The 20446-nt window shown below is 42.2% G+C and overlaps 1 protein-coding gene across 5 annotated transcripts in view; it reads left to right on the top strand.

Moving 5' to 3' along the window:
- tln2b (talin 2b) overlaps nt 1-20446 on the top strand; it is a 135635-nt gene that overhangs the window by 96539 nt on the left and 18650 nt on the right. For all 5 annotated transcript variants that reach the window (XM_015343674.2, XM_069190710.1, XM_069190711.1 and 2 more), the window contains exons 23-44: nt 240-353; nt 1076-1189; nt 1571-1705; nt 1995-2123; nt 2526-2628; nt 4063-4271; nt 6892-7011; nt 7341-7538; nt 8228-8367; nt 8883-8976; nt 9858-9947; nt 10093-10215; nt 11670-11813; nt 11992-12153; nt 12565-12705; nt 14090-14271; nt 15801-15933; nt 16420-16521; nt 17326-17496; nt 18013-18159; nt 19274-19375; nt 19543-19662. In XM_015343674.2, the coding sequence (XP_015199160.1) occupies nt 240-353; nt 1076-1189; nt 1571-1705; nt 1995-2123; nt 2526-2628; nt 4063-4271; nt 6892-7011; nt 7341-7538; nt 8228-8367; nt 8883-8976; nt 9858-9947; nt 10093-10215; nt 11670-11813; nt 11992-12153; nt 12565-12705; nt 14090-14271; nt 15801-15933; nt 16420-16521; nt 17326-17496; nt 18013-18159; nt 19274-19375; nt 19543-19662 (2973 nt within the window). The remainder of the gene's footprint in view (nt 1-239; nt 354-1075; nt 1190-1570; nt 1706-1994; nt 2124-2525; nt 2629-4062; nt 4272-6891; nt 7012-7340; nt 7539-8227; nt 8368-8882; nt 8977-9857; nt 9948-10092; nt 10216-11669; nt 11814-11991; nt 12154-12564; nt 12706-14089; nt 14272-15800; nt 15934-16419; nt 16522-17325; nt 17497-18012; nt 18160-19273; nt 19376-19542; nt 19663-20446) is intronic.

Below are 20446 nucleotides of genomic sequence, written 5' to 3'. Positions count from 1 at the left end.
CACTTATTTTATGCTCTTTGACTGTCAAACTGCCTAAAATCTTCCTTCTTTCATCTTTGCACAACTTAATTAGACCGGAAAGATCCAACAAGGCCAATGAGCCTCTCGTTAATCTTGTCTTGAAAAGGCAAGACAAGATTAGTTCTTACAGGCACTTTGGTCCAGTTAAAGTTTCAGGGGTGTCCTCATGTTGGTGTTGATTTAATAAGTGTTTATTATGGAAACTTTTTTTTTTCTAGAACGCTGCTAAGCAGGCTGCGGCAGCTGCTACCCAGACCATCGCTGCATCCCAGAATGCAGCAGCATCCAACAAGAACACGGCCGCTCACCAGCAGCTGGTCCAGAGCTGCAAGGTACTGGAGACGCAGGCGGGGGGGTCTGGTGCAGGAAGAACAGGGCATGTGCTCTGTACAGCTCATGCACTAAAGACCTTGAGCTTTGGCATTTCCAGCAACAGAGACTGTCATTTACAGTCGGAAAGATGAGATGTGCACAAAAAAGCAGGAGCAAATGGATTGCTTTTGACTTGTACCTTTCTAGTTTATCCAGCCCAGCTACAGTATTTGTAGACATTGCTTAAAAGTGTAGCACATAGAGTCTTTTGAAATACATAGTTTTTCCAATATAGGGAAAACCTGCACATTTTTTGTTCCATTTTTAGGCATCTGGGTGTATTCTGTAAGCATCCAAATAAGATAAGATCACTTTATTGGCCATATACCGTTTCTTGTGTTACGAATTTGCGTTTTTGAAATACCCCAGCTTGCTCTCCATGAGACACACAGGCGGGGAGAGAGAAGCTGGGGGTCAGGGCGCAGGGTCAGCCATTTATACACCGCCCCTGGAGCAGTTGGGGTTAAGGGCCTTGATCAGGGGCCAACGGAGTAGCCTCGGGATACGAACCGGCAACCTTCCAGCCACAGGCACAGATCCTGAGCCACAGAGCCACCTCCCCGCCCCCACAGAGTCACCGCACCCCACCACCCAAGTGCAATAACAATGAGTCTGTATCTCAGTGTGGTTGTGTTAATCACGTTGAAGCTGACCTGCAGGTCTGTGTTCTGTGGCTATGCAGGCTGTTGCAGACCACATTCCCCAGCTGGTTCAGGGTGTGAGGGGGAGCCAGGCCCAGCCAGAGGACCTCAGTGCCCAGCTCGCACTCATCATCGCCAGCCAGAACTTCTTACAGGTACTGTGGCTACGGGTCGTGCGTATGCAGCATGAGCCAGATGATTCATGAGCAGATGGATAGCAGCAGACAGACTAAGTACATCAACACCTCCCCTAACAAATCTTTATCGTTGTCGCCTGTCTTGGTAATTTTAGGTGAGTGCTAAAATAAATGTAAAAGCTCTATTTATATGCAGTTCATGATGCACACAGACATGTTTGTCTAGATATCTTTCCAGCTTGAAGAACGCAAGCACATTTCTCCCCATCTACTCCCATGTGACTAGCAGACCTGGAACAGTCTGGCGTACACCTGTAATCATTTCTACAGGTTGCGTTTCTCGGGAATGTGTCTTGCTGCAATGAAGCAAAGATAACTCTGCCTTCTGCTGTTTCAAAGCCTGGAAGTCGAATGGTGACGTCTGCAAAATCCGCTGTCCCAACCGTAACTGACCAGGCTGCAGCAATGCAGCTGGGCCAGTGCGCCAAGAACCTGGCCACCTGTCTGGCTGAACTGAGGACTGCAGCACAGAAGGTACAGGGAGAGTGACCAAAGGCTGAAGCCCTTTTTTGTTTCATCCTTAATGGATGTTTTTGTAGTCCTGAAAGAATGTATTTGATCTTACCTTTGACTTTTTCAACCTAAGCTTGTAATTCATTGTACTCCTTCTCTTTGAATTAATCCTGTTGTTTAATCATCTCAATTTTTTAAACCATGGGGGATAGTTTTTTTTTTTAGTATTGGTGTTTTGTTTATTCAATTTAAACCTAAGCACAAAACTCCAAAGAGTGAAGGAATGCGTTTTGTTGCGCTTGTCGTTAAGGCCCACGAGGCCTGTGGTCCGATGGAGATCGAGTCGGCCCTCACTGCAGTTCAGACCCTGAAGAATGAACTCCAGGATGCCAAGATGGCTGCCGCCGAAGGACAGTTAAAACCTCTTCCAGGAGAGTCGGTAAGTGTGTTTTTGAATAATTGATCAAGACCACCACAGGCACGTACTGCAGACAAAGCAGGAATTTTCTTTGGACTTAAAAAAAACCCACTAAAATGGCATTGTGGGTCTGTTCCTTTATTGTGTGGTACTAATCTGCAATGTCATCCCTTCAAAAAGAAGTCATGACCCTGAGCCTGTACTGCATATCATTTCATATGAATGAATTAGTGAAAATCCTCAACCAGTAAAATGTATTTCTTGAATTACCAAATGTTTTTAGTTGTACGTCACCATGAACTGATGTTTAGAAAACACACCTTTTGAATAATAGAGATTTTAATGTAACAGCACCAGGGCAAGATCAGGAAGTGAAAAGAAAGTCACTGCGCTGACGGCTGTGTTTTCGTATGTTGTGTGCAGCTGGAGAAGTGTGCTCAGGACCTGGGAAGCACGTCCAAGGCTGTTGGGTCATCGATGGCACAGCTGCTGACGTGCGCCGCGCAGGGCAATGAGCACTACACAGGTACGGCCCTGTTACTGCCCATCAGACACGCACAGGCCAGGCCGGAGACAGCAGTTCTCATTATTCCTTCGTTTCATAGTTGTGGTCTCTGACGACATTTGCATTTTGTATGCTAATATAAATCCCGAGGCAACTGCTATCATTTACAAATGATTTTTTTCCGTCTATCATTCTGTATTATCTTGAGACATGTCTTCCGCAGAGGAATGGATGTTGGCATCTATAAACATTTCATCTCTTAATTTGGGCTGTTAAGAAAACACGAAGCCCCCGTTACAAAGATTAAAAATTAGTTCTTTATTTTTAGGCTTGTTTCCTCCTGTATGTTTGCCTTTTTGGAAGTCTTCCTCTCTCACACAAGGGTTAACTCCCATGGTCTATGGTCTCTGTGTGCAAGGGAGGGCATTAGGCTAGTCAATCAGTTGCTTTGCACTACAAAGTGGCTGTAGATAGGGGTTATATTTTATACTGTACATTAAAGTTGCTGTTAGTGTCCATTTTTCTGCATTTGTGCACACAGAGTCGCAGTTTACAAAGGAATGACAGTGAGGCTAATCCACTGCCTAATTAGTTTAATCTGCCAACAGGGGACAGTCCCAAACTGAGCAGACACATGCTCGAGGAACTGATTACTCTTCCGCTGGTTAGGAAGATCAGCAGCTAATCCATTTCTCTATTAAGTGTATTAGTCTCGATTTTAAATAAAAGCAGGCTACAGTGCTTTAACACAGCTTGGTTACCACGCGGTGCAGGCTTTATTTTGTGGAATGAGTTCTTTTTCCAATTAGGATGGACGGATTTTGCTTTATTGGTCCCTTGATTTGAAAGCTTGAATTTACACCAGAGCCTAGGGTAATACTTTCTTCTCATTAATCTTATTTTCAATACATTTAGCATGCCATTAGCATGTATTACTGGATAATGGAAATTGCCTAGTTCCTCCGGCTTTGAATATAGTACATAAAGGTCACATCCCCAGTGGTGCCTCATTTTGCTATCCAACTTGTTTCTTTGAAGAAAAGAGATTCTTTCTTTTTTTTTTTTTTAACTGTGATGTTCCGTTGACTGAGGCATCAAAAAAAATCCATGAAGGAGATTGTCATTTTGAGTGTTTTTATACTTTTGCTCATCCTTCAAATCATCGGGAACAAAGGCTGCCGACTTTTAAATATCACCCATGAGAAACACTTTCCATTTGGCACTGCTCACTTTACAAGATTAGCTTTTTACACCAGAAAGCAATTTATTTAAAACTGAGTGATTGTAAAAGTTAGGCATGGACAGTAGCTAGCAGAAGGTGTGGGGAACATGTGTAAAATGAACCTTTTTTCCAGGAATGAATGCTTAGACACTGCTTGGATACAGGAAAGGTGGCGCTGGACCAGCTGGGCAGGTTCGAAATATGTGTGCTAATGTCCGGTAACGCCTGTGTAGGTGTTGCAGCCAGGGAGACGGCGCAGGCGCTCAAGACTCTGGCCCAGGCGGCCCGCGGAGTCGCTGCCTCCACCGTGGACCCCCAGGCCGCGGCGGCCATGTTGGACTCAGCCAGGGACGTGATGGAGGGCTCCGCCATGCTGATCCACGAGGCCAAGCAGGCCCTGGTCTCCCAGGGCGACGCCGAGAGCCAGCAGAGACTGGCACAGGTGGGCAGGCCATCGACGTCCCTCATAAAGGCTTAATGAACATTTTGCATGTTTGCAGTACAATCGTTTTCCTCGGCACTTTTTGGGCGGGATTTTAGTATACTCCAGCACATCGTATGATTTAAATAAATAATGTGATTTAATAATAAAGAATAGTAAATAACCGTAAATAATAGTGACAATAAAGTTGTCAATCGGTAGTTTGCTGTAATAAATTGTGGCACCATCATGTTCCAGTTATTCAAGACAAAAATGGAAAGTAAATTAATTAAAGTAAGCGTTGGGGTGACCATGCTTGATTTTCACAAGGAGTCGCCCTGATCGAATGAATACCCTGGTGGCATGTGGTTGTCTTGAGGACATTAAGATTTTCATCCCCTTTTCCTGACCAGAAAAATCTCCAGATATCAGTCTGGTTGAAAACTGTTGGATCCAGTAGTTTGACTGTGTACACAGGTACTGTAACAGTGTGAATGAGTGAACATGTCATTAACATGCCAATAGCATGTCGTTAGCCTTCTTTCATTTTGCCGCATTATGTATTTTAAAAAAAAAGGAAACTTTTTTTGTGCTGTTTTTTAATATACCCAACACTTTTCTCCACATTTTGGGAGCGTCCTGTTAATGCAACACCTTGGTAGTAAGTGGCTCCTGTAATGTCTACTAGAGTGAGACCTAATACCCATTTATCTCTTCTTAATAATGATTAATGAGCTGTTTTCATACAGCTGTAGCAATGCGGGAGAGGAAGGAGCCGCGACGAGAGCCGGTAAAAGCTTCCCAGTACAGCTGAGTAAAGCGTCACTGTGCCGTTATGTAGCGCGCCCCCCCAGGCTGGACTTACCCTATCGCTTGGCGGCGGGGACCAGACTGGACTCTCCCCATCAAACGGGGTCCAGTCTGGGAGAGCAGGCAGGGGGAGCACATGGCCCAGGTAGAAACTCAGCTTGTGGAAGGTCAGCCTGCCCCAGTAGAGATACCCAAAAGGACAGGCGAAAACGATGGAAAAAAACGCCGGCCTTATGCTCGGGTACAACCCCCTCCGGGACGGCTGGTGGAATGATCCTCCCCTTCCGGGGCTGGCCCTGCTTGTCCCATTGCGGGGTGTCCAGTGTGTTTTTAAAGAGCCTTCCAAGCTGTGGCTTCTAAGGTAGCAGTTTGCCCTTCATCCAAGGCTCCATCTCCACACTGAACATGCCCCCCCCCCCCCCCCCGTAGTGCCACACATCGTTACTAAAAATTTCATTGGCGTGTTCAACAGCCGCAGAGAAAATTATCCTTACACTCTGTCTAAGGGCTGCCTGCATTGCAAAGCTGGCTAATGCTGTTTAGGGACAGTTCATCATGAAATCTTGGGATGAGGTTTCTGCTTTCTTGGCCCAGTGTCTGTTGGAGTATGTTATCAGTTAGATACATTTTCAAATTTTACTTCATCCATTTCCTGTATTTAAATGTATGAGTTAATTGATGTAGCTACTTTATGATTTTTTTTTTATTGTCCTTTTCCGTTTTAGGTCTTTTAACTCTTTCAAAGACATTATTATTATTATTATTATTATTATTAACAACTGTTCATTGGATAAGAGGAGGCATATAGAAAATTAGTCATCTGCGTTTTGCAGTAAAACTGCAGTAAAGTGCACAAATATTTATGCGAGACAGTACATTCCTTAGCTTTATGTGCTTAATAGGTTGAAATGTGTAAATTGGCCATTCCTCATCTATCCTTTGTGTGAATTGCCTTGTATTTAAACAGTCTTCTGTGTTTTCCACTATTAAACCTGCCTACTTTTATTTCCATTAGATTTCTAATTTATTGAAATATATCTAATTTTGTTCCTTTTTACATTCTCATGGTCAGAGTTGCTCTGACACGTTTTCTAGTTTCAGTAACGCAAGAGCAAGATTCCTGTTTTCACTACAGGCCTTCAGGGAAACAAACATATCAAGCAGCGCGTTTTTGGATCAGAAGTGTAAATTGGGCATGTCAAGCTCAGCTCTGTTTTTCTGGCATCTGCATTTTAAAACTATTTCAGTTCTGAGGTGATGCGTTCTGATACGTCTTCTGAGAGAGCTAATTGTCATGCCTTTGTCTCAAAAGTGAGAGATTTGTAAAAGCCAAAGAATTAAGCTCTACTATAGATTGGATAAAAGTAAACGTACTGTCTTACTACACATACATCATTTATACAGTGTGATATAAACAGCTGAATAAATGCTTTACAATGCAAAACTTTACATTGGTGTAATATTTTGTATTATCAGTAGCCCCTATTATTTTCTGGTGATTATCATGTAATTAAGAATTTGATACCCTGATATCCTGAACTTGCAAATGACATAGAATTACCTGGTCTTGGGTAGAAGTTTTTGAAAGTGAGCTTGAAATTCAATTCTTGTGTTGTGCAAGCATGTTCATGGGTGACAAGACAAGCTCTGGTTTGACATTTCTGTTTGTAATTTTGCGTGTTTTCCCCTCCACCTAATTTTTTTAAAGTTTCGGCAAACATTGTGTGTAGCTTTCATCATATCATTTAGCTCTGAAATGACTAGTGGCTTGAGCTCAGATTTCAATAAAGACATGCGGCTTGTATTGACATCTACATTTCTTGTTTTTCAGGTGGCAAAGGCTGTGTCCCACTCGCTGAATAACTGTGTGAACTGTCTGCCGGGGCAGAAGGATGTGGACATGGCCTTGAAAAGCATCGGAGAAGCCAGCAAGAAGCTCCTGGTGGATTCTGTGAGTTCAGCAGGACCACTCACGCTTGCTCATCGCATGGTCCTTGAGCTTTTCCATGTTGGAAATAAGAGCCCTAGCCACAACTCATGTTGCTGCCATGATTCTCCCAAACGTCTCAGAACCGTTAAATTACCTGTCAAATTAGTTACCAAGTAATGACTACCAGTTTAATAATATATCCAGTAGACATTTTTGTAAAGAATGCCATGTACAAATTGAATTTTAAGGGTATTTTTCCCAACATAGAAAGTGAAACTCAGGGTTTGGGTGTTGATTAGGCCTCAGATCAAATCGAAGATGGTAACCTTGCCTTCTGACTCATCCCACAGCTGCCCCCCAGCACTAAGTCCTTCCAGGAAGCCCAGAGTGAATTGAACCAGGCTGCTGCTGATCTCAACCATTCGGCTGGGGAGGTGGTCCATGCTTCCAGGGGCACCAGCAGCGAGCTGGCTGTAGCTTCTGGGAAATTCAGTGAGGACTTTGATGAATTCCTGGATGCTGGGATTGAAATGGCAGGCCAGACTCAGGTAATCCAATATTGATGTGCTGGCATCTGTGAGCTGAATTCACAATGAACCTCTTCGTTAACATCAACAGAGTCATTTTGCCTTTAGTTAAGTATCGTGAGCATAAATCCAATACATTAGTAGAAGATGGTCTGTCTCAGTATAACCATGAATTGATTGCTTTGTGTAGTATGTTATGATTGATTCATACATTTTAACAGGTTTACTCAGAAATGCTATTGTCTGCTTAAGCCTTAATAGGATCTTAATTTGTCTAGTTCTGCAAAATAATTAATAAAGAAAATGGTTGCCGGGTCATGACTGACATCACCACAGGTGATAGCTGTTAGCTGCGAAAATGTTGGAAAAAAATAAATTAGCACAGAAGAATGGGAGGGAAGAATCAGTTGCACATCTGGACAGTTCCGATGAATGGGATGCCTGTGCCTGGCACGGAGGACAGATCGGCCTTGATAGAGAACTGATGAGACAAGAAAACCATTCTAGAAGGATACCACGTTGACGCATGTGACTCCAGCGTTGCCCGAGCTCAGAGCCCAAAACCACGTGCCTGGGGGTGACCTCTTGAACAAGTGAGACTGCCACAGGGGCAGGAGGAGTAGGAGTGCAGTATGGTCCTTGACTTGGTGCCCAGTCAGCAGTGTGTAAAGGCCTTGTTTTCAACATGCAATTGTGTTTCACCTTCTTAGTGCAAGGAGGACCAGATCCAAGTCATTGGAAACCTGAAGAACATTTCCATGGCTTCCAGTAAACTGCTTTTAGCTGCCAAGTCCCTCTCAGTGGACCCTGGAGCACCCAATGCCAAGAACCTTTTGGCAGCAGCAGCAAGGTATGGCTCTAAATATTTAACATTATAGCTGCATGCTGATACCGTTTATGGTTTCAGAGCAGTGTAGACAATGGTCCGGTTTCTGTAAAAAGTGCCCGTCTAGCAATAATCTGACGTGTCTTAATTATTGCAGCCTTGTGTATTTTCATTCCAATTTGTCAGCACTTTGCATCAAATGGTAACTGTTTTAAAGTACAGTAGTGCACTACATTCAGCCTTCCAATTTTGCATCAAGAAATACCACTGTATTGTAGGTCTTTTTATTAGCCGCCCTGAAGTGTAAAGTCTGTTCTTTTCCTCTGCTGTAATTGGACTGTATGGAACAGTGGCCATGGATTTTCTGTGCCCATTGATGCTGAAAAGCTTCCTTTTTGGAAGTCAGAGGAGTGTTTGTACTTGATTAAATGTACTCACTTTATATTGCACAGAAGCAAGCTTTGTGTCATACCAGTGTGGTTTCTGTGGAGTCAGGCTGAGCGATCTGTTTGAGCCCTGGTGTTACCCTTGTGTTTCAGAGCAGTGACGGAGAGCATTAACCAGCTAATCACACTGTGTACCCAGCAGGCGCCAGGGCAGAAGGAGTGTGACAATGCTCTGCGAGAACTGGAGGTACAGTAATGCCAGTTTCTGTCAAACCTGTGCAGAAGTGTGCTTTTTTTCAATAAATCAATTATAACTTAAAATGGATCATATCATGTGCTCCCCCTTCAAACACCACTGCCACTGTGACTTAGTGGAAGAGAGCTGCATGATTATGATGCTGGTTGACATAAGCTGCCAGCTGGAATTTCCTTTATTCCTTCTGGAATATGTCTTGTGCGGTGCATTTCCATTTGCAAATATTCTGTCCGTGGAAAAGAACATCAGCTTTTTACAGGACAAAAGGATGCATTCTGGAACCCTCTTGGCTGTTTTTGCAACACAAAATGTATTATTAAGTTAGCCCCTCGCATGTTTGTTTAAAAACTCATTTTAATTAATACACACAGTGTGCTATGCCATACTGGAGATAATTGTACGCTGTATTGACTGGTTCCCTACCTCCTTGTGCTCAATATCGCTTCCTCTGTGATCATCACTTGACTACGTGGCTTGTAATGGCTGACCTGTGCTGCTTTGCTTTAAGAATACCCATCACTCTGTGAAGAAAACTTCCAGATGTCCAAAATATGAAATGCATGTTAACAAAAGACTGCTTTCTGATGCAAGGCTGTGCCAAATACTCTAAATCTCTCATTCACCTCTCTGCAGCGTATTTTTACTTTGGCTTCATTTGGGGCCTAGCGAAAATATTTTGAATCCTTAGTTACAGTGAACATTACTGCAGTAACAACTGTTCCCAATCAATGCGGACGATTACAAGATGATGAAGAATACAGCATTGCTGGAATTCTTCCTGTAGATATCTTATTAATGTGGTTTTTTAAATATTGTTTTTCTGTGTTATGACTACCAAAATGTAATCTGTGCGGCTCTTACCCACTTTTCAGGCTGTGAAGGGAATGCTGGATAACCCTAACGAGCCCATCAGCGATCTCTCCTACTTCGACTGCATTGAAAGTGTGATGGAGAACTCCAAGGTAGAAACGTGCAGAAGCTGATTTTAAAACCGTAGCTAACTGGAAATACCCGCCTTGTTTTTTTTTTTCTTTGTTTTGTTTCAACCTATGTTATGCATTTTACTTTGAGGCTGTGCAGTCGTGATCCGTATTTGTCTTTTCACAGGTTCTCGGAGAGTCCATGGCAGGCATTTCTCAGAACTGCAAGACGGGGGACCTGCCAGCGTTTGGGGAGTGTGTCAGTGTAGCTTCCAAAGCCCTGTGTGGGTTGACTGAGGCTGCTGGTCAGGTAAGGCCCTGGTCAGCTGCGGACATCGTACCTTTTCATGCAGGAATTCAGCTTTAAGATAAGATCACTGGCCATATACAATTTTCTTGCATAAGGAATTTGTCTTTTACATCCCCCAGCTTTTCTCCATGAGACACAGACACAGACGGGGAGAGAAGCTTGGGGTCAGAGCGCAGGGTCAGCCATTGTACAGCGCAGTTGGGGTTCAGGGCCTTGCTCAGGGGCCCAACAGAGTAGGATTCCTCTGCCGGCCGCAGGATACGACCTTCCAGCCACAGACACAGATCCTGACCCACAGAGCCACCACACTGCCCCTTTATGAGTTTAATATTAAACTTTATACAGTACCTTTAAAACCAATTTCTTACAGTAAGGAAAACAATTAAAGGAGATAACAATGTAGTAAAAGAGGGCAGACATGGATATCTTTTAAGTAAAATCTTTTTTGAAGATTTGAGTCTGGATTTTAGGGAAGGTGACTCTCTGATATCCTTGGAGATAGAATTCCAGGGCTTTTGAGCATAGAATTTATTTTGTTCATTGCATTAAATTAATATATTAGTTTTGAGAAAGGTGTCTACAGCTCATTTTTTTCCTGTCACAGGCATGTTGTTTGTGAACCTCTGTTTACATTTTGCCCTGCTGTCCCCAGCATTAATGACAGGCCCTTTAGGAGGATTTAACCTTTAACCTTTAACCTTTAAACTTTAATATTAGGATTAATAAGAGACCCAGATTCAGTGATATCAACGGTATCCCTATTAAAAAGCAAGGCCTCTAGAAAAAGAAAAGCTGTTTAACTGGAAATAACTTAGACACGGCACTGCTGGAGTTCATGTTAATATGAGACCCCTCCCCTGAAATAGTATCCATATCTTCTCTAAGCTTGAGGGAGCATTTAAAAGCTTTCCAACAGGCAGGGCATTTTAAAGGGTGTTGTTAAAGGTGGATGGGTTAAGTTAATTTCTTTTATTCACATCAACTTAATTAAACAAACTGGGTTGTACTTACACTCTTTGGAAAAGGAAAACAAATTCCAATCCACTGAGCAACATTTTTATTATTGTTGCCTACCATGCTTTGCTCTAAATCTTTTCTTTTTCCATCACACTTTTCTTTTGGAGTATCAGCTTTTTACTTTGTCGTATTGCAGCTCATCCTGCTGTAATCCTGCATAGCTGTCTGGCAGTCTTTAGCATGAAGTGTGGAAACAAATTTGTGATATCTGTTGTCTGGCATATCTTTCACACAGCTCATACTGTAAATGGCGTGAACACGCGTTTCTTGCAGGTGAGGCTGTTCAAATTTCAGAACAAGGGAAGGGCATCGGTCTGGTTATTTCTCCAGCAGCCCCTGCCAACCCAAGAGCCTTACCTGGGGGAGGGGGGGGTTCAGATTAAAAGGCTGCTTCTGGAGTTTTTTACTCCTTCCTTTGTGCTTTTTTTTTCTTTTAGGCTTCATATCTGGTTGGTGTGTCTGACCCCAACAGCCAGGCAGGCCATCAGGGCCTTGTGGATCCCATCCAGTTTGCACGTGCAAACCAGGCTATTCAGATGGCCTGTCAGAATCTGGTGGACCCAGCGAGTAGCCCCTCTCAGGTGAGTGGAAGGGGAGGTCCAGAAAGTATGAAGACCCATACAATGGAACTTTTCAGGACAATGTGTTCAAGTGGTTTAAAAGCCAAGATCAATAATACTGCACCTGTTTAGTCTTCTTAAAGAGCAGCACAGCCCAGCTCAAGGCACAGCAATTTGAACAGATGTATGTTCTTGGCAGGTGTTGTCTGCAGCCACTATTGTAGCCAAGCACACCTCCGCCTTGTGCAACGCCTGTCGCCTCGCCTCCTCCAAAACTGCCAATCCTGTGGCCAAGCGACACTTTGTGCAGTCAGCAAAGGAGGTGGCAAACAGCACCGCCAATCTTGTCAAAACAATCAAGGTAAGTGGTCTTCTAACGAAAGCCTACTGTGAAGTGACCACAGCGCTGCTGTGTACTGCTATACAATAGAGGATCTTTGTTTTGCTACTGTATGTTTTTGTTCAGTTTGTGGAATAACTCGACAAGCTGCCTTCTAACAGTTCCTCAGTTTTGTAACAGATTTCCTGAACGCTGCTGGAATTTAAAACAGCAAGATAGGATGTCGGGTTTAATGTCTGCTTTCTTTCACCTGTCGTGGCGTTGAAGTCCACTGTCCTTTGGAAGGTGTTAGACGTTAGCTTGTTGCGGTCATCACTGCATGTAGTTTATTTCTCTGATTCTTCAGAATAGTTCACTTCACCGTCACAGAGCAGTTTCCTTTGTGTGGTGATAAAAAGCAGAAGCGGCATGGTGAAGTTTTGGTTTCCTCAGGCTCTGGACGGGGATTTCTCAGAAGAGAACCGTGACAAATGCCGGGTTGCCACCACGCCCCTCATAGAGGCTGTGGAGAACCTGACGGCGTTCGCCTCCAATCCGGAATTCGCCAGCGTTCCGGCGCAGATCAGTAACGAGGTAACTGCATGTGTTTAGGACTCCCGACGAAAAATATTGTGTCTTTAGCTCCCCTTTAAATAAGGTAATGTTGATGGCAGCTGCAGTGATCGGGTGTTTTTACAGTCAAGTTTCCATTCCTTTGGCTAGACGATCATTTTTCAGGTTCGGTAATTTGCTCTGCTTATTTACATAAAGTGAACTCAACGTGACTATTAGTGACCTCCATGCAAAACAAATTGATTTCACAGAGACTTTGAGGCCCCTTTGAGGCGGAACAGAAATCCTCTTAGTCTGGCCTACAAGAGATTTTTCTCTTTTTTTCTTTACACTGTTTTTCAAGTCTTGAGTCATCTTAGACTTGATTAGGAGTTATGATATACAGTATGCATCTTGTGAGCATCAACAGTTTACTCCTCTGCAAGGGTTGTCGACTTTTTTCTACAACAACATTTTGGTGAGAACAAACCAAGGTTGTCATTTAGCAGTCTTTAATTCGCATCGATCAACGTCTTCATATACTTGATGCCGACATACCTGAGCAGCCAAACGCAGCATTTTCAGATGATTTAATTTTCTTATCAAATTTCTCATCACCTGTTCCTTTCTACACTTCCAGTAAGTGTAAAAGGCAACTCTTTGTGCTTTGCATATCGGGTTTATGCATCTTAAAACGTGAATAACATTTTGAGAGTAGATCACTGCAGAATTATTACTGCATAAAGAAAAACAGAGGGAAAGTGAAAAAGCAAAGTATATGAGAGTTTTTCACATGCATGTTTTGTTTTTGTTTAAAAGGTTGTAAAGGTATTGGTTGTTTGCCTTTTTTTATCTCAAACAGCTATAAAAAGCCAGTCTGCCACGTATTTTGTGTGCATTTTATACAAGAGTATAAACTTTAGACAATCTGAAGAGTATAATGAGAAACGTATAATCTTGAAGTTGTTAACATGATTATTAGCAGGTAAATGAAAAAAATATCTGAGAAATGCGGTATTTGGTTTTTAGCCGCTTGTCAGGGTTTTATGCATTGTATGGGATTTAGTAGTTATCCCAGTAATTTACATCGCTTCACCCAAGCCAAGAGATTTTCCAGTGCTTTAGAATTGGCACAAGTACTTTGAATATATTGTATGTTCTGTGTTAAGTGTAATATAAACAAGATTTACTATAATTTATGAAAAATGCTTGATCCTTTAATTTACCATTTAATTTGCCTTTGTTGTAGCCATATACAGTACTTTGTTGTATCATTTTGAGTGATCTTTAGAGAAAGTTTTTAACTACATCAGCTTCATAGCAAGTTGCAATCCCCAGCAGTGTTTGATGTATAACATACAGAGATTGTCCTATTTCAGAGGTAAGGTTTGATGATGTATTTCAATCCTCTATAAACACTTTGTAGGGGTCAGCAGCCCAAGAGCCAATCCTGCGGTCTGCTAGGGCCATGCTGGACAGCTCAGCAAACCTCATAAAGACCGCCCGCTCTCTGGTCATCAACCCAAAGGATCCACCAACCTGGTCAATTCTTGCTGGCCACTCTCGGACAGTGTCAGACTCTATCAAGAGCCTGATCACATCCATCAGGTCAGTCTACTGCCTTTTCTACATTGTGTAAATGTTTACAAAAATAAAATGCAGCATTAATTTGGGCTACATTTCTATGCAGTTTACTTGTTCAAGCTAACCTGTTCTTCCCAGTGGGATTTCTGGGTTTTCATTCTTGGAGAATATATATCAGACCTTTTAGGAGTTGCTTTGTTAAAGAAGCAGAACACTTCTTTGGGCAGTTGTCTAAAACAGCGCTTCTGTGCCCTGCTCCTGATGGCCCTAGTGACTTGTGTTGCTCGGTTGGGTTCCAGTGTAATGATGATAAATCAAGAGAACAAAGTCTGGGAATCTCTAACTATAACATTCATGCAGCTCTGGTGTCAGGGACAGGCAATCTGCCTACTCGATTCTTATTGTGTACATGCCATTCCGCTTCTGTAGTTCTTGAAGTGCAAGCAATACCAAAGCTGCAGAAGTTAAGGATCCAAGTTCATTTAGGCTTAGCAGGGTCCAGAGTAGATGAACCACTCAAGGCCCAAGCACACGTTGAGCTCTGCGAGTTCAATTTTGAGCCCGCATTGTGCCTCTAGCCGACACAGACTAGGATCCCTCAGGCGGCAGTGCACAGGATGAGCAATAGGGGGCAGTGCTGCCTGTGAAGTGCTGAAAGGCAAGTGGCTCCAAGATGAGCACGTTGGAGGAGTCTGCCTGCACTTCCTCATTCTCCCCTGTGAGGAGTCATGAGAATGACAGTGAAGATCAGAGCAGAGATCAATGCAATTGGGAAAATCAAAGCAGTTGGGTCCTACGCTGGCGATTCTAATATACACATTGAAGTCTTAGTTGCATTAGTGCTGGCATTTTCTGTAGCTTGCTTTTTAGTGTAAACTGTAGTGTACTGCCGCAGAACTGCCTTACAACCCCTATGTTGCCTTTGCTCTGTGTAAATTGTCATTTCAGCATCTCAGCATAAACAGCCCATCTATCACTTGTCTAAAGCCAGCATTGCCACATCCTCCAAGATGGATTTATGCTTTGGACTCCAGATGTTAAATAGCCACAGGGAATAGCGCCACACTGTCCCCTATTTCATTTATCAGTGCAATATCTGAACTAGTTTACAGGAGGCTTGCTTTTCAAGAGTCACAAGCAAACAACTCCTTGCCCAACCTACAGCAACCTTCTAAACCTGCAGTGCTCCTTCCCCTCAGCTGGCTACACTGCCAAGTAATGCCAGATTGTCAAGACTCTGAGATACATAATCATGTTATTAATTTGGCTGCCTCTTTCTCCCCAAAGCAATTTGCACCTGTACTGATTTATACAGCTGGGCGTTGTCATTAAGCACAAGTGTACAACAGCAGTGCCACATGGGATTTAAAACCACAGCCTTCCAGAACCTACAGATCAAGGCCATAACCCTAACCACAACTCTGCACCATTTCTTACAAGTGTGGCAAACATCTCTGCATGCAAAAGCAACCTCACAGCCCCTACAGACCCATCTCGCAGCATGATAATGGAACTAAAGAGCAAGCAAAAGAAACCTCTTGTTCTTCATCCAGGGATAAAGCTCCAGGACAGCGCGAATGTGACTACTCCATCGACAACATTAATAAATGCATTCGGGATATTGAGCAAGCTTCTCTAGCTGCTGTGAGCCAGAATCTGCCTACGAGAGATGACATTTCCTTGGAGGTAATCAACATCAGAAGTCACCTGGAACTTCCAGTAGCACTTTGATCTGTTGTTTTCTTATTTTGCATTACCTCTTATTTTTGAGGGAGACAGTTTTATCATGACTGTATTTTGATGTTGGGATATGGTTGCTAATGAAAGTGTACATTTTCAACTTATTTGACAGTTGTAAAAAATTAAAATTTAAACGTGGATTTAGTTTCATTATTAGTAAAAGTGTTGTTTTTTCTTGCTACTTAGATTCATTATAGCTTTCTCTTCCTTTAAATTCATTGCAGCTACTGTTTTTTTCCCTTCAACTGGGTTATGCCATTTAGTATATGCTTATCTTTTTAATCTAACAGTTTTATAAAAATGTAAGGCTTTTTGTCATCAGTTCATATTGCCATGTTGCTCTATAGTGTTTGAACTAAGCAAATGAGCAAACGTTGACGTTTTCAGTACTGTAGTTATTGATTGCAGTTTTGCAATTTCCTGTCCCATAAGCCTTTGCAAGACCAGTTGACATCTGCAGTGCAGGAGATTGGACATCTCATTGATCCCATATCTACAGCAGCTAGAGGAGAGGCTGCCCAGCTGGGACACAAGGTACATTAAAATGAAGTGGAATTAATATAGTGATCATCAAAAGCAACATTTTTATCCATGGTATTATGGTTTTTAAAGAATAAAATGGAAGGATTTTGAATATTCATCACATGTTTTTTTTTCCATTCATGACTAACCATGATGCACTAAAGAGACTTTGTTGCAAAAACAATAAATCACCTTGTTAGTGAGAGTCGATTGGGCACAGGTACTGAGGTTATTTTAACCTGTTGAGTGTCAACCCTGGTGAAAATCAAAATGGAAAAATGCAGATAGCAGTCAATAGGCCTCATTTATCAAGTGAAGAGTGTCTTCATGGAATATTGGAGGCTGGACTAAGTCACATTGGGTAAACACCCTAACTGTTGTGCGTACTATTCAAGTCATTTCACATGCTAATAAGTTTTACTTGAGTTTAGATGCTTTATATGTCAGATGTGCATGCTTTTTGTATTAAATTTAAGATCTAATATAGACTTTTATAAATGTAGACCGATATGAAGTTTATACAGTATTAATTGTATTACTGTATTACTAATTAGTGGTTTGTGATTGTTTCATCACTGTTTAACGTCTTGTGGGCAAAAGAAGGAGGAACCTTCAAAAATCAGAAACACAATGAACTTTGATGAAAAATATTTTGATAAAAATAGAGCAGCACTAGTCCAAGTGCCTTAAGCTATTCAAATGAGCTCTAATGAAAAATGAACTTTAAGTTGTTTTGAAACAAGCTGATTTTCCTCGCTGCTCTGACTCCAGTTTCAGTTCTGTTGAGTGGGCTGAGCAACGTGTTCTTCTTTCCAGGTCACGCAGCTAGCTAGTTACTTTGAGCCTCTAATCCTGGCTTCTGTGGGTGTGGCGTCCAAGATCTTGGATCACCAGCAGCAGATGACTGTGCTTGACCAAACTAAGACCCTGGCTGAGTCTGCTCTGCAGATGCTGTACGCTGCCAAAGAAGGAGGGGGAAACCCAAAGGTACTGTATTGTTGGAACAGAGCTGATCTGAGTACCGAACCCAACCATTTCCTGTAGATTGATGCACATTATTTAACTGTAAGGATGTACTGTATAACAAAACCTGTTGAATCCATTGGAATTACATATTCCCTTGTGATTGCTTGTGCAGTGTACTGGAGTCATTTATTGACTCAATTGCTTGAGGTTGTTTAAACCACAGATAACGACAATTGTGAGTACCTTGACCAGTTCTCCATTGCATTATTGGAACATCTCAATCTGTTTATATCTTTTTCAAGCCTGAGCAAATGTCTTTCTGTACTAAGATGATGTTAGCACTGATAGTACACTGTTACTGCAATGGCTGGCGAAAGGCATAACACCTTACTGGAAACCTTACTTTTTTCTAAAACCCTATTGGTCATGTTGTACCCATGCCCTCCTATACAAGTCAAAGTTATGCAACCGGCTCTAAAGAGTTCGGAGGCCCATGTGAGCAGTGGTCAAGGTGTTTTGCTCCCTCTTGTGGTGCAGGCAGCTCACACCCATGACGCCATCGCCGAGGCGGCTCAGCTGATGAAGGAGGCTGTCGATGACATCATGGTCACGCTGAATGAAGCAGCCAGTGAAGTGGGAATGGTTGGGGGAATGGTGGACTCCATCGCAGAGGCCATGGGCAGAGTGAGTGTGCTCTGAAAATGTTAGATCAAAATACAAATTTTTAGTTCGTTGTTCAATGGTTCTGTCAAAGGTCATCTTAATTTGACTTTCCTATGGCAGATAAGATGCTGTTGCACCCAATAAAAACTTTCCCAATCGATGAGATGATCATCTTGTTTATAATTCTTTAGAAAGACATTTTATTTGTTGTTTAGATGCATGTGTTTTTGCCAGTGCTTGACAACGTGTAGGTTTTGCTGTGAGAAAAGACCAAACCTTGCACAATTAAGGCATCCTCTATGTGTCCAATTACAGTACGTGGTGGCATTTGATTTTCATCTTAATAAATGCACCGATGCTTTTAGTACATAGTCAGGGTTTCATTTTAAACCACACCCCTGTGGTTTTTCAAGTCACAAATTTCTGTATTGCTTTAAAAAGTCAATATACTGTAAAAGTTACTGCTGACCTTTAACATAAGTTATCATAATGCTGTTGGAATGTTTTTGAAAGGATTTCAATTTGTGTACTGTTTTTATGGTGAAATAACTATGTACATTGGTTAGTACTATTGTGTTGATTTGTTTGTAAAATTTAGTTATGTCTTTAAAGTGCCTTTTTAAAAACAAATGTCTGAACAGACACAGTTTAATGTTCCCAGAGCCATTGGGATTTGGCTAAGATCCAGACCAAAAGGGTTTCCTGTTATAAATGTCAAGTAACATTTCTTTTCTCCACCACGTTAGTCAGATTTTTATGTGGTTTAAAAAGTTATTGTATGTGAAGGGACTTAACTGTCCATTGATATTTCATATCCTGTATTAACAGCAAAAATACTGTTTGCAGACCTTAAAAATGAAGTCCTTGCACTAATGTATAACCATAGGCATTCATGCAATTACATTCTCAGATTTCAGATTTGTTGGAGTGGTAGGTATTTTCAAAATTGTTTTCAAGTTTATTTTCTTACTTTCTTTGTTATTGTGTTGCTTATGTGTGCCATTTGCTGGAGGTAAGCCAATGTTGATCCTGCGAGAGGGTGCACCATTGTGAAATTTGTGTGCACAGTCTACTTTAGCTGCCTTTGATGGACAGTATTGAAGTGCATGTCTTCACTGCCCCTCCTGTTCCCTAGCTGGATGAGGGGACACTCCCGGAACCAGAAGGTTCATTTGTGGACTATCAGACGACCATGGTGAAATACTCCAAGGCAATAGCTGTCACTGCACAGGAAATGGTGAGGGGAACATTTTATGCTAAGTAAATTTTTTCACGTTTACAATCATCTGCTACTGTATGTAGCAAAGACCATTTATTCAAAGTTTCCGAAATAAGAAGTACAGTTCATTTTCAAGCCAGGGGCACAGTGACAGGGAGTAACTTGTCTGTTTCGGTCTCGTCCAGATGACGAAGTCTGTGACCAGCCCAGAGGAGCTGGGGGGGCTGGCCTCTCAGGTGACCACAGACTATGGGCACCTGGCCCACCAGGGTCGCCTCGCTGCCGCCACCGCGGAACCTGAAGAGGTAAGGAGCCTCTTCTCACTTGAGTCGAAGCTGGTCCTGCCCAAGTACATTCTAACTCCATCTGAATTCTGCTGGTGAGTGGTATAAACCCTGATAAACAAGGTAATACAATCATTCCTTGTGTTACCTTTCTACCTTACTATGGGGTAATACAATAATTCCTCTACTGCTTTTCTACTGCACAGGATCTGAAACTGTACAGTAGAAAGTACAGAAATGATTGCAGCCCCAGTATTAGTTTTCACCTTCTTAGCTGTAGCCTACAACAATGATGCAGTGCTCCACAATGTCCTGTATTCCAATCATTTCTAACTAGATAACTCTTGAGCTCTTGTCTTGCATTTTATTGCCTTCGTTTAGGCCAAACGAACGTGATCCGTAATCATCACAAACCCCTCTGTGGATATTATTCCTGTCTCCTTCTCCAGTGTGCACATTCCCACTCTCACAAGAATATGAGTTGAATCACTTCCACCAACCACGATTTACAGTAGGCAGTGAGAAGATTCTGACTGCTTCAATTTAATCCAATTTAGATTATTTTTCTTTTTGGTTCTAGATCTAACAGATTTCACATTCTGACACATCTCATAGGTGATGCAACTAACACCACTACAGCCTGCTTAATTATGACATTGATGGAATGGAATCTGTATTTGATGGTGTAAAAGCTATAATGCTTCATCTTCAAGCTGTCATTGATACACTTATCACCAGTCTGCTTTAATGTCTCATCTTCTTAGTGACTTCATATTTTCAAACCCCAAAGCATAACATTGCCGCT

The sequence above is a fragment of the Lepisosteus oculatus genome, chromosome 5, assembly GCF_040954835.1.
Source record: "Lepisosteus oculatus isolate fLepOcu1 chromosome 5, fLepOcu1.hap2, whole genome shotgun sequence".
Classification (NCBI taxonomy): Eukaryota; Metazoa; Chordata; class Actinopteri; order Semionotiformes; family Lepisosteidae; genus Lepisosteus; species Lepisosteus oculatus.
This window is presented reverse-complemented; position numbering and strand designations above follow the sequence as displayed.